The sequence below is a fragment of the Ustilago hordei genome (genome assembly GCF_900519145.1).
Source record: "Ustilago hordei strain Uho2 genome assembly, contig: UHO2_contig_01, whole genome shotgun sequence".
Taxonomy (NCBI): Eukaryota; Fungi; Basidiomycota; class Ustilaginomycetes; order Ustilaginales; family Ustilaginaceae; genus Ustilago; species Ustilago hordei.
This window is the reverse complement of record NW_024545270.1, coordinates 2,678,848-2,693,155: the sequence shown is the minus strand read 5'-3', so window position 1 is coordinate 2,693,155 and position 14,308 is coordinate 2,678,848. Positions and strand designations below refer to the sequence as shown.

Sequence of the window (14,308 nt, the reverse complement as noted above, 5' to 3'; positions counted from 1 at the left end):
TCCACCACGTATGTTTTAGGCCTCAAAGCTAACCGCGCTACATACTTGGATCAATCGTTGAAAGCAATACTTCTGCATTGAAACCGCAGTCAAAGCAGATGACACAAGAATTCTGCTGATATGATTGATACTGAGCGCAATTTAGTTCGGATCAGGCCATTCCCTAAGCTCAATCATTGTATCCGGTCCACCGAATGCCAAGATGGGCAAGTGCGGATGGAAAGCCATACTTCCCATAGCTGGGGTGAAGCTCGATGGAGGCGTCTCCACTGCTGGTGGTAATAGTGTATGCAGAGGGTTGGTTGGATTTAGGTGTGGACCGTGTCCGCTGCCGCTTCCTGCACCAGCTCCGGTTGTGCCACTGATAAGAGTGTTGTGATGCGAAAGGATGCCAGAACCACCCATACCGCTGAAGTGGTGAGGATCACCAGGATGGTGTAGATGATGCAAATGATGGTGGTGGTGGTTGACCACTCCAGAATTGACCGATTCGGGAGGGTACAACAAAGTGCTGTTGCCCAAATGCTGCGTTGAACCCATTGGTGCGAAGTTGCGTACAATTGGCTTACCCAACGTCGAAAGCATCTCCAAATGCGTCAACAACACCGTCTGAGCACTGGCACTAGGTCGTAACGGTCTCGGCGCCGAAGACACCGCGAACAACGGCACCCTTTCATGCACCGCCATACACGACAACTTGCCACCCAACTTACTACCCATACTCAACCTCGCAATCGACGACCTCACCCGCATATCCCACAACCTCACCTCACCATCCACACTTGCCGTCACCAGTTCCCTCGAACCCCTCTTCTGCAAATGAACGTTCTGAACCCAAGTCTGATGCTCTTCCCACAATCGCACCAAACTCGCCTCTGGTGGATTCCGCCTATCGTACACCCCCACAGTACCATCACCGAACCCAGCCACAAACAGATGCCCGAAGTCCGACTCTGAAGAGATGGACGTAACACAACTACTCGCCCTCGTCGGAATATCAACCACGCACAGCTCCCGATGAGCATCCCATACCCTGATCACCCTGCTATCACCACCTGCCAAAAGATGCCCACTACCCTGCAACCAATCCACCACCAATCCACTTGGCCGCTTACTCCTCACCAAATCAGGCAAAGCTTGGAAAGACGACGCCAATTCCGGTCCCCTAAAACCTGCCGTGTGCGCTGGCGAATCATAATGTCTATAAATCCTAACATTTCCTTCCGCAGAACCAACCAACAGCATCGCATCACTATCCTCATTGATAAACAGCGCAGAGGTGATGTTCGTCCTTGCGGGGTTACCATTAGCAAACCGGCTGAGGAGACGCTTTTCTTCCCAATCCCATACCGCGACTGTATCCTGATCGCTCGCTGTCACAAGATGGTTCTCGTACTGATGGAACAGCATCAGGTAGGGTAGAGCTCCATTGCGGATATACCCTCCATGTTCGGTCCAAGGCGATTGAGCGGCGGAGTCAGCAATTTCGAGCGAGTGTTCGGTAAGTCGGGAATTTCGCTGTTTCTTCCAGTGTTGAACGTTGTATTTGATACTACCCGGTTCTTCGCTTTCGGCCTGCTTCATTTGTGGTTCGATGTAGTATTCGCTGCACCAAGCGAACAGGCGGCTTTTGAGGGGGAGGGTGTCACGGAGCTCGTTGTTAGCGCCACCTCCGGAGCCAATGGAGCCGGAGGGAGTGCTGACTCCACTGCTGCCAGGAGTGGGGACGAAGCCCCATCGATTGGCACGGCTGACTGCAGGAGATGAAACTGGCGTGTGCTGCGATGACCCATCCGCACTACTCGTGAAACGCGACCGGAAGCGGTACATGTCCATCGCAATCAACCCAGCAAGCGCATCACCGACCTTGACATGGTCATCAACGGCAACATGCGGATCGGTCTCCAATTCGTCACCATAGAACCTCTGCTGCTCGTGGCCACCGCCATTTGCATGCTCGATACTACCGTCTAGCGGATTGCCGCTTCCATTACCATTGGCGTACTGTCCACTTGGCTTCCTACGATCGCCTCGTCCGTTGATGTACGACAGACTCTCGGCGCTTTGCGATCGATCGCTGAGCTTGGCGACTGCATTCAGCGGCGAAGAAGGCATCGAAGCAGCGGAAGGCGGTTCGAGGGAGGGTGTTGTCGGAGCCCCTTTCGAGAGGTAGGGAGAATTGTACTGAGCAGCTGCTGCTTTCGTACCCGGGCTGCGGCGAGGCGCCAACACTGCAGGACCAGGAGGCGGAATTCCCGAAGGACCTGCCTCGCCGTATAAAGGTCTACCCATAGTATCATGGTCTGACCCCACAGGCGATGCAGGACGAGAGTATCCGAGCGTAGCAAGCGTCTTCACCGCCTGAGCCAGCGTCGAAGAGCGCTTCGGAGCAGTATGAGACTGCGTGCGAGCCACCTGCCCTGGTCGGGCGGGTCCAGAACCACCAGTTCCAAACCCAGATGGCGGAACATATGCACCGTTCAACGCAGCAATCTGCGAAGTCGACATCTCATCTGTCGAACCCGGCGTTGTCCCAGTTGATCGAGGCGTAAACGGGAAGTACCCCTCCAGACCAGCATCTGTGCTGGTGGGCGTCGTGAACCGCGTGATCGCCTCTGCAGTGTCAAAGCCTCGCAAAACACTCTCTCCAGCACTCGAAACATCGCTCTCGAGCAGCAAGGCGATGATAAAGTCGACGACTGTGCAGGCAAGGTTGGCGACCTCGGGGTTCGAGTCGACACTCAAATCGAGCAGTGCAACAAAGATAGTGGCGAACGCAGGGATGTTGGCAATATCTTCCTCCTCAATCTCTTCCTCGATGAGCAGCTTCGAAGCGAGACGTGCAAGCAATGCTTCTTCCATCGCTAGTGCGCTCGGTGAAGGTCCAGCGACGTTGCTGCTAGAAGGCATTCGACCTGTGGACCTAAGCGAGCCTCTACTGTCATCAGTAGTTGACGACTGTGCTGCCTTAGCTCGAGACGCTGCCGACTTTCGCTCTTGCTGCAAAGGCGGATTCTGCAGAGTTCCTTCTCGTGAATAGTACAAGTAGGCAGCAAGCACAAAGAAGCCCTTGTACTCAGCCACGACAGGACTAAGCGCAATAACAAGTTCCTTGCGCACCAAAGGACTGCAGTCACCTTTGGTAGTGAGCATGGCGGTTGCGATACCGATCTCGAGACCTCTCTGCTTGGTCGGTGGCAGGCCTGTTGCAGCACCGGTACCAGGGCAAAAGCGTCTTCCTCCGGCTGGACGGTTACCGTTGCTGCCAGTCGGTGCCGGAATAGGCTCGTCGGTGGCATACGACACAATATCGACCTGATCCTGACTCGATCCACTAGCGCCGAGCAAAGTTCCTAGAGCATGAAGCACAGCTGCCCTTACCTCTGGAGAAACATCACCGAGCATACAGCAAAGTTTCCCATGAGCATCAAGCGAGATAGCTCGAGCCTTACCTGCCTCGTTATCATCCCACAACTGCGCAAGACAGAGCGCGCTCCACTGCCGCAGCAAAAAGTCATCATCTTCCAGATGCTCGAGGCACGAGTGCATGACATCGGTATCCAGACATGCAGCTTGTCCGGCGGGGAAGTCCTGGCAGAAGACTGCAAGAATGAAGGCACACATTGCTTGGTGCTCCGAAACGTTAGGAATTGGAATGGAAGGACCATTGACGCCAGCGTTCTGACCGACATTATTGTTCTGGAAAGGACTGAGCACACCTGCAAAGTAGATGAAGCCATTGTCCCTCAACAAGTCGTTTTGACAGCTGCGGTCAACTGCGAGAATTCGAGCCCAGATGTAGATGAGCACAGGTTTGAGGTCGGCAGCCGGACTTTGCAGAAGCTTAAGCACGTAAGGGAAGATACCGATGCTGAGAGCCATATTAACCGCCCATGGGCCTAGATCGAGGAACTGACTGAGCAGGATGAGTGCTCGCAGACGATGCGCTTGAGACAGCAGCACTTGCAGAACGATGGGCAGCTGATCAGGTGGTTCACGAACAGGGCTGACATCGCCGTCGTCATCGAACGCTTCCGGATCAGCACCCGTCGCAGCGGAAGACAGACCTGCCGATGGATTGCCATGAGGTGTGATCGCCGCATTGACACGACGTCTTCTACCCTTTCGACTCACCCCACCCTGCTGCAGCCAGACTTCGAAAGCCTTGAGCTGCTCGCTGAAGAACGTGCTGTGTCGGTACTCGAATGAAGCGAGATGAGGAGGGACTGGCGGCCCACCCTCCGCAGCCTCGGCCTGAGCGCGTTCCTTCGCAAGCAGTGTCGGCAACTGAGCAAGACATTGGTCCACAGCGAGATCCCAACTGTCCCAAAGTGGATGGTTATGTGTTGGCGGAAGCTTGGGATGACTCATCGGTGTGCAATGGTAGAAGCGCATGATGCGTTCCGCAAGCAAGAAGTTGCGAAGAAGCGCAGCCACCATCAGATCGTCACGGAAGAGACGGCGGAAAATGGCGCGAGGTAAGACAGTCCATGCGATGGTATCGGTGATGGCGGTGAAGATCCAGTTGAGCTCACCCAACGGTGTTCTTCGATCTTGCAAACGGCCTGGGATGTTCATGACCATGTCGACGTTGAGCTTGGATGGTAGTGGGTTTTGGAGGACGAACCAGCGGAGCGAAATCTCGATGGGCGATGTCAAACAGCAGGTGAAAAGATCAGCCGGAAGATCTGGGTTCATGGGTAGCACTTCGTCGGGTCCGCATGCTGCGAGATGGATCGACTCGCGCAAGGGGAAGTGCGACTCGTCTGTCGATGATGTTGACTGTGCACCTGACTTGTTTGCCGAGGATGAAGAGGCATCAGCTGCCTTGGAACGATCGCGATCTCCTGACCGATGTTGAGCTTCCCTATCGCGACTGGATCTTGCAGCCTCTTCCTCCGCCTTCCTCTCTTGCAAACGCTTGAAGTTGGCCACGACGTTACCAGCCGCACTAGCGTCCCAAACAAAGATACACGGGCTTCCGAGCCACGTCAAAAGGTCGTACAGAGTGACTGGGATATACTGCGTATAGGCCTTGTTGAAGACCCAAATCTCTCCACCTGGCGTGGGCTTGGGCACACCATAGCCGTTGTAGTAGAAAAGCACACGTTCATCCTTGGCAGCTCTTCGCAGAGTTGTGCAGAAGCGTCTGGTCTCTTCTACGATAGGGTCAAGGTATTGCTTGTATCGAGTCTTTGTGCTGAGCGTCTCGAACTGTGCTTGCAGATTGCGGCCAATAGCAGGGAGCGCTTTGGACACTTCGAGCGAGCTAGGGTCCATCCAGCAGATCAACTTGGAACACGGGTTGGTCTTGGAAACGTCAGGCGGATCGACTCCGATGTTGAGACACATGACAAGTGCGGCGGTGACCGTTCGTAAACGTTCGCGCATTCGCCAATCTGGGAGGTCTCGTTCGTCTCTCGGCTTAGGGTTGCCGTGCGTGAGATGGCGTTTGAGACCCCAATGAAAGAAAGAGTGTTGCAACATCCATTCGTTGACCTCTTCGACAAGAAGCGCACCGTGGCGTCTGCCGCTGGCTGTGGAGGCGTCATCTTCCTCTTCGGCTTCCGTAGCGAGCTGTTGCGGGTCGACGTCATCGACTTGTTCTGTGGAAGCAAATGTGTTGCGCAGAGACCCATTGTTGGAAAGGTAAGCGACTGAGCTTGTGCTGCAGACCAGGTTGCCAGAGGCTGTCATCTGTGAGAAAGCATGTTGTGTTTGCTGCTGTTGCTGTTGTTGGCGGCTAGATGAAGATGACCGAGAGCTCTGGTCGACCACGTAGGGATGGGTTGCTGGTGAACCACTTGAGCCGGATTGACGTTCCTCGGGTGGCTCAAAGTGAGCAGCGAGGTGAGCCATTCTGTGCGGTAGTGATGCCGGCTGCTGTCAGTATGTAAGCAGGGCGAAAGGTTCTGCGAATGGCGCACGGAAGGTGGATGTAGGACTGAGGAACAAGGTCTATTGCTGTCGGTCGCTGATGTTGATGTGTCGATGCTGTGTCGATGCTGTGGTGAGTGATGAAGAGGTTCAAACCGGTTTTGGTGATGGATTGTGTGGCGGCGCTGTCTCGACGATACTTGCAGACACCTGCAGACGATTTTACTGCTATGTCGTCTTCAAAGATGCTGCTTCGTCGTCGTCGTCGGACCCTTTGGAAGGAGTTTTCAAAGTGAGATTTGCGCTCTTCTTACGGATGCAGCAACGCTCGAGCGAAACGGGTCCGAGCGGGCTAAGCGCAGAACTCAAGCCAAAGAAATAAAAATAAAATAAATAAAAATGAAATCGCGTGAGTTGTGTTGAGGCAGAGAAAACATTGTCATATTGTGAGATCGAGACTTTACAACATGGTGTGCTTTTTGCCAGAGTGTATGAACGTCACAAGCTTGCACCACTTCACTTCCTCCCAGCAAATAGTGAGGTTTTGGTAGCAACGTCCACGCCGGACTCGGCCATGGTAAGGACCTCAAAGTCCAGCTGAGTTTTAAACAAGGTTAAGCAAAGTTGATGTAGGGTGTGGACACTGACCAAGGCCCTTTTCCATCAGTAGCAGTTGGGTGTTGGCATGTTTTTAAGAGGAATATAACATATTTTGCTTACTAATGATGAGTGAAGTGTGAAAGTATAGTGAAAATTGAGCCAGCCGAGGTGATTGCCCCCATCCTCGTTCCACCTGTGCTGTGGCTGTAGTACTACTGTCAGGGGTCTCATGCCTGAAACCCAGGTTGGTCTGTCGAGATACTTGGTGACTATCAAACTGTGTGACAGCTATTGTCTCAGTATCTGTCTCATCGAGCTAGTCATTCAGTGACTATCAAGTTGTGCAGTGACAGCAGGTGGCATTCATTGTATATACTATTGTAGGTTTTGGCTGACCTCTGTGGACACTCTGTTCAGGGGTAGCTTGGCACGATCAATATCAATGTGTAGGTTATGATGACACCAAGGTCTGGTGTAAGTGTTGATGATGATGAGGTTGATGGTGTTGGTGATAAGGTTGGTGGCATCAACATGAGTGTCCAGTGTGTTGACTGATGCTTGAGGTGATCCCCGGACCACAGTGGACTACTGCCTTCGGTTCTATCTATATCCAGACTGCTAACCTGCTATGGGGCACCTTCGGACATCAGGTAGTGGTGATACAACACACACACACTACAATGAGGAGCAACCTTGATAGATTGCTGCTATGCTGACTGAAAACTAATGAGTACTTATGTTTCTAAAGTATTGACTAGTTGTATGGTGAGTAGAGTGGATGAGGATCCACTTGACCTTTGATGATGAGAAAGCATGGTTATATACCTCTTCACAGCATCACCAGCAATGCTGCTCCTGCTCTCTCTCCAGAGAGTACCTTCTTCATCAAGTACTGTTCAGGGGGTCTCTCCTGCTTGCTTGGCACCCCTGTGCCTCTTGAGCTGTGTCGACTCCTTCGACACTGCTCCTCCTCCTTGCTATCCTACTTGTTTGGCACCCTTGTGCCTCCTGAGTGGTGTCAACTCCTTCGACACTGCTCCTCCTCCTCAGGACCTGGTGTCAGTTCCTTTGACTCTTGTCTCTTGAGCCCCTGAGTGGTAACCATCTGCATGCTCCTTGAGCTTGGTCCTCTTCATGGCTGTGCCTGCTCCTTGAGCTTGGTCCTCCTCATGGCTGTGCCTGGCCCTCCTCGCATATGGCTCATCCTCCTTTGCATGTGAGTCCATAGGAGTCCATGGTCTCCATGGAGACTGCACTACGACCATGCTCTCTAATGGTATCGACTAGATCTTCGATGCTTGTGCTCCTTCCATATGAACCAGTGACCCTCCTGCTTCTTGAGCATTCAGGCCCATGACACTACCCCCCTCTTAAGAGCCGAGCTCCGTCGAGGCATGCTCTGGTCTGGTTCATGCTGACTCCTCCTCCTCCTCCTCCTCCTCCTCGGCAACATCGCCAACATCACCCTTCCTCCTTCTCTCAACGTCATCCTCCTTCTCTTCCTCTCTCTACTCCTCCTGTTCTCTCCTCCTCTCTCCACTCTGTCTACTCACTTGACTCCTCCTCCTTGACAACATCGCCAACATCATCCTTCCTCCTTCTCTCAACGTCATCCTCCTTCCTCTTCCTCTCTCTACTCCTCCTGTTCTCTCCTCCTCTCTCCACTCTGTCTACTCACTCGTCCCCCCTCCGACACCTCATACTCCTGGATGAGGTCGGGACAGTTGAGGTTCTCTACTGGTTCCCATGAAGCAGCTTCCTCTGAGTACCCTCTCCACAACACCTTGTACTCCGTAGTCCCATTGTGTGAACGCTTGTCGATGAGTGCTTCGACTTCGAAATCGAGGTCCTCATCTGGAAGTGATGGTATGGTGGGCTGTTCAGCATGTTGAGGAAGAGAACTTGTTCTTGCTGGCTCGAGCATGGAGACATGGAACACATCATGCACCCTAAGGTTTGCTGGCAATGTGATTCGATAAGCTCGGCGTCCTACCCGTTCCTGAACTGGGTAGGGTCCTGCGAACCGGGTGTCTAACTTGGGTGTGGGTCTCCTTGTCTTCCAGTTTCGTCGGTTGATATAGACCATATCACCCACCTTGAACTCGATGTCCTTGTGCTTCCTGTTATACTGGTCTACTGATCTATGTTGTGCCTCTCTGATCTGCTCCTGGAGGTACTTGTAATGCTCCTTTCCATCCATGAGGTACTCGAAGCGACCTGGATCATTGACTCCTAGTTGTTGAGGGATGTCAGGATGAGCTTTGGGGTTCCATCCATAGCATGCAAAGAATGGTGAGACACCAATGCTGTTGTGGACCATGTTGTTGTATACAAAGGCTGCAGTGTCCAGCAGGTTGGCCCAGTCATTCTGCTCATAGTTGCAGTACATCCTTAGGTACTGCTCTATGACCTGATTGACCCTCTCTGTCTGACCATCAGTTTGAGGATGGTAAGCTGTGCTAAGGGAGTGCTTCACACCCATTTGTTCTGTGAATGCCTTCCATGCTCCTGATATGAACTGCCTGCCTTGGTCCAAGACCATGTGATCTGGGTATCCGAAGAGTCTAACCATGTGTCCATATAGCAACACTGCAGTCTGTTTGGCCATGACTGTCTTATGGGTTGGAGCTAGTATGGCAAACTTGGTCAGTCTGTCGACAATGATGAGGATGGAGTCATAGCTCCTTGATGGTGGTAATCCTTCAATGAAGTCGAGGGATATGGAGCCCCAGGGCCTGTCTGGTGTTGCTAGTGGCTGTAGCAAACCATATGGATGGTGATGAGGAGCTTTGTACCTAGCACATACAGGACAACTTGCTACATAGTCTGCAATCCAAGCTGTCATGTTTGGCCACCAGTAATGTTGTTGGGCTGCCTTGATGGTAGCATCTCTTCCTACATGTCCAGCAGTGATGCCATCATGGCATTGAGTCATCACCATGAATCGCAGGTGCTCTACAGAGAGAGACTGTCCATCTACCTCTTTGGCACTCCTTGAGTGTTGGTTGTTGGTCCTCCCTGGCATGATCACTTTGGGGATAACCAATCTTCCTCCACTGTACCATAGGTTGTCCTTGACCTTGAAGGGCTTCTTCATATGTATCTCCTGTAGCTCTTGGTCTAAGGGCTGGAAGATCTTGACCAGGTCTCTGAGACCTTTTGATGCTATGGACTCCATCAAGATCATAGGGGCCACTAGGATCAAGTCATGGTCTGCTGTCTCCTTGAACACTCGAGGAGGCAGTAGTTGCCTCACATTGTGATCCTGCTCTTCACCAGCTGGTTGCATGTCTGTCCTTCTGGTGAGAGCATCAGGTTCACCACCTTTGTCTCCTGGTTGATACTGCAATATGAAGTCAAAGTCTGCTAGTAGTATTACCCATTGAGCCTGTCGACCTGTGATGCGTCTCTGTGACTTGAAGTACTTGAGGGCTTCATGGTTGGTGAGGATGACCAGTTGACTTGGTAGTCCAGCTAGCATGTGTCGCCACTGAGTAAGGCAAGCGACCACAGCTAAGAGCTCCTTGTCATGGATCTCATAGTTCTTCTCAGCAGAAGACATCTTCCTAGAGTAGAATGCTACTGGGTGCCATCGTCCTTCATGCTCCTGCTTGAGTACTCCTGCTATAGCAAAGTCACTTGCATCGGTCTCCAACCTTGTTGGAAGGTGGTAGTCGAAGTGCTGAAGCACTCCTGCTGATGTGAAGGCCTGGATGAGCTTGTGGAAGGCCTGTTGGGCCTCCTCTGGTAGCTCGAACTTCTTGAACCGTTCTATAGGCTTTACCAGTGCTGTCAAGGGCTTGGCTATGCGAGCAAAGTGGGCTATGAACCTTCGATAGAAGTTGGCAAAACCCAGGAACCTCTGGATGTCATGGATTGACTCTGGCATTGGCCACTCCTTGACAGTGCACACCTTTTCTGGGTCCATCTCTATGCCCATTGGCTTGATGATGTACCCCAGGAACTTGACTGTCTTGGTGTGGAACTCACACTTCGACAGCTTAGCAAAGAGCCTGTTGCTCCTTAAGCAAGTGAGGACCTCGGTGACATGCTTCACATGTACCTCTTCAGTGTCACTGAAGATCAGGAAGTCATCTAGGTATACCACTACATATACTCTAATGATGTCTCGGAAGATGTTGTTGATGAATGACTGGAAGTGAGCTGGAGCATTGGCTAGGCCAAAGGGCATCACTAGGTACTCATAGAGTCCCAACTGAGTGCCAAAAGCTGTCTTCCATTCATCTCCTTTAGCAATCCGGATGAGGTTGTATGCTGCTCTAAGGTCTAACTTGGTATAGATCCTTGCCTTCCTGAGTAGGAACAGCTGCTCCTCGATGAGGGGCAGTGGTGCCCTGTTCTTGACAGTGATCTCATTGAGACCTTGGTAGTCCACACAGAGTCTGAGACCTCCATCCTTCTTTGGTATGAAGAGCACTGGTGATTGTGCCGGGCTCTTTGATGGTCTTATGAGCCCCTTCTTGAGGTTCTCATCCAAGTACCTCCTCAACTTGGACATCTCCTTGGGTCCTTTAAGGTATAGGGGCCCTTGAGGTGGCTTACCTCCTTCTATCAACTCAAGGTGGAGATCATGCTCAGTATGATGGGGCAGCTTGTCTGCTTCCACCTCATCGAACACATCTTGCAGGTGTTGGTATGGCTTTGGTATGTCTGCAGCCATCACCACCTTGTCTACCTCCACCTCCATCTCGACTCCTTTGTCTGCGCCTGTAGGTACAAAACCAAAGGCCAGGAGTGATGATGGTGGCTCCCCCAACAGCATGAACCCTATGGGTCCATCTTCCAGAGCTGCTCATAGTATGCACTCTGCTGAGACAAACTCATTACCATGAAGGGTTGGTCTCCTCATGGTTAGGTCCCCTGCTCTTGCTGCTTCAGGGGGTCTCCTTGGGGGTCAGTCCTGCTCCTGAGTCTTGAACTCCAGCTGGCCCATATCCCATTGTATGGTGGGTTTGAGCCTCTGTAGCTCGGTGAACCCCAGGATGAGGTCATAGTCAGCAGTGTCGGCTACTGAAGCTTCAACCACACCCAGATTGTGTGTACCAATAGATACCTGCATGCTCGCAGAACTATTGATGGAGAGTTGGTGTCCAGTGACACCATGGATCGATCTTGTTTTTATGGGTTTTGTGGGTATTTGGTACTTACTAATGAAAGAATCTGAGACTATGGACAAACCAGCACCAGTATCAGCTAGTATCCAAGCAGGATGGTCTTGAACCATTCCAGAGAGCTCCAGTACTGCTTTGCCTCCACTGGTAGAGAAACATACTTGACAATCTTGATATATACGGAGTGATGGCGAGGAGGTTTGTAGAGCAATGCATGCCATCAGTGCATCACCCCACTGACATTTCCCTCATTGTTGTCATCATTGTGCTCCTCCTCATGATCGGGGTCCATGGGTTGCTGGTATGAGCTGAGGTCCATGGCCTCAGGGTCACCCATCTCAGTGCTGCCTGTGTGGCCATCTCCTGAGTTGGTGGCTTCCTCGAAGGGGTCTGTTGTGGTGACCATGACCTTTGGACCCATGGGTTGAGAGCTAAGAGGATCTACCCTCCTGCTGGGGCAGTCTCTGGCCCAATGGCTGATACCCTTGCATACATGACAGGTGTTGTTACCTGATGGAGCAGGGCTTCCCTGCTTCGAGGTTTGGGTGGGTTGATGAGGAAGGGGTTGATTAGTTGGTCAGTTTAGGTTTTGTGTAGTTGCTTGTGTAGTTGCTTGTGCTGGTGATTGAGCTGGATAAGGTTGAGTGGGTTGATGTATGGGGATTGAACTTTGATTTGGCTGGGACCCAGTTCTTAGTGGAGGTGACGTGGCATTTGGAAGTGAGTGTCTAGCCGAGGACTGCTGTAGTAGCATCCTCTGTCGATCAATCTCCTCAACCTCTCAGTACCACTCCCATCTCTTCCCAGGTGGGTTTCTCTCAAACTTCTCCTGTATGCTGCGAGTGAGACTACCTCTGAAGAGATCAATCACTAGCTCATTGTCATCTAGGTTGACCTGTCCTTCCAAGTCTCTGAACCACTCTACATGATGTGTGGCAGCACCAGGAGCATCACTTGTGAGTCTGAGAGCCAACAGCTTGTTGTATGCCTCCATCCTAGCATTGCGTGGGTTGAACTGCTCTGACAGTTGCTCTGTGAAGTAGTGCCAATCATTGAACAACCTTCCTTCTCTAGCTCTATCAATATGGAGCTTTGAGGTCCACCACTCTCATGCAGTCCCTTCTAGTTGAGCACCCATGTGGTTGATCATCCTAGTCTGCTCATACACCTGGTTGAACTTAAACCATGCTTCGGCTTCTAGAATGAAGATCTCCACATCTTGGGGATTGAACTTTGGAAAGGGGGTGGCGATGGGTTTTGACCAGTTAAGCTCTGCCATGATGCTAGAGTCCTCCTCCTGATCAAGAGCATAGTGTTCTATCCTGCTCTTGTTGTATGGATCCACCCTGGACTTGACATGTCTTGGCCCAGTGGGTGAAGCATACTTCTCATAGTTGATGTCATCCTGCTCATCCAGGTTGAATGAGACTGATCATCTTGGTCATGGAGCCGGAGTAGGAGTATGTGGGTCTCCTATCATAGACTCATCTCCTCCTCCTGCTTGTTCCTCTGAGTGAGAGAGGTCAATCATCTCCTCCCTGCTCAGATGAGCTCGTTGTAATCGTTCCTCTCATTGTCCCTGCCTGGTAAGCTCTAGCTGTGCTTCCAATAGAGTGAGTAGTCTATTGAGCTTATTGTTGAGGTCTGGGTCTGTCATGGTGATCATGAGGAGCTGCTTGAACGATCCACTCTAATGTCAGGGGTCTCGCGCCTGAAACCCAGGTTGGTCTGTCGAGATACTCAGTGACTATCAAACTGTGTGACAGCTATTGTCTCAGTATCGGTCTCGATGAGCTAGTTGCTTGGCGACTATCAAGTTGCACAATGACAGCAGGTGGCATTTGTTGTATATACTATCATAGGTTTCAGCTGACCTCTGTGGACACTCTGTTCAGGGGTAGCTCGGCATGATCAATATCAATATGTAGGTTGTGATGACACCAAGGTCTGGTGTGAGTGTTGATGATGATGAAGTCGATGGTGTTGGTGATAAGGTTGGTGAATGTCAATGACAATGAGGTTGATGGTGTTGGTGATGGGGTTGGTGGCATCAACATGAGTGTCCAGTGTGTTGACTGATGCTTGAGGTGATCCCCAGACCACAGTGGACTACTGCCTTCGGTTCTATCTATATCCGGACTGCTAACCTGCTATGGGGTGCCTTCGGATGTCAGGTAGTGGTGATACAACACACACACTACAATGAGGAGCAACCTTGATAGATTGCTGCTATGCTGACTAAAACTAATATATACTTATGCTGAAGTGATAACTAGTTATGATGGTTGTGTAGAGTGGATGAGGATCCACTCGACCTTTGATGATGAGAAAGCATGGTTATATACCTCTTCACAGCATCGCCAGCGACACTGCTCCTGCTCTCTTCTCCAGAGAGTACCTTCTTCATCGAGTACTGTACAGGGGGCCCCTCTGGCACCACTCCTGTCCTCCTTGAGCTATCAACTCCTTCGACACTGCTCCTCCTCCTTGCTATCCTGCTTGCTTGGCACTCTTGTGCCTCTTGAGCTGTGTCAACTCCTTTGACACTGCTCCTTCTCCTTGTTATCCTGCTTGTTTGGCACCCCTGTGCCTCCTGAGCGGTGTCGACTCCTTCGACACTGCTCCTTCTCCTTTGACCAGTGATGGTTCCTTTGACTCTTGCCTCTCGAGCCCCTGAGTGGTAACCATCTGCATGCTCC

At 51.6% G+C, this 14,308-nt stretch overlaps 2 protein-coding genes across 2 annotated transcripts; both read right to left on the bottom strand.

Moving 5' to 3' along the window:
- Nucleotides 1-141: 141 nt before the first annotated feature.
- On the bottom strand, nt 142-5,859 carry UHO2_00726 (uncharacterized protein; the record flags this gene model as incomplete). Its single annotated transcript, XM_041557346.1, has 1 exon — nt 142-5,859. The coding sequence occupies one exon, from the start codon at nt 5,857-5,859 to the stop codon at nt 142-144; it is 5,718 nt and encodes a 1,905-aa protein (XP_041413280.1).
- A 2,251-nt stretch (nt 5,860-8,110) lies between these two features.
- UHO2_00725 (uncharacterized protein) lies at nt 8,111-12,888 on the bottom strand (the record flags this gene model as incomplete). Its single annotated transcript, XM_041557345.1, has 5 exons — nt 8,111-11,289; nt 11,326-11,381; nt 11,418-11,753; nt 12,398-12,641; nt 12,744-12,888. The coding sequence occupies 5 exons, from the start codon at nt 12,886-12,888 to the stop codon at nt 8,111-8,113; spliced, it is 3,960 nt and encodes a 1,319-aa protein (XP_041413279.1).
- Between the last annotated feature and the right edge of the window lie 1,420 nt (nt 12,889-14,308).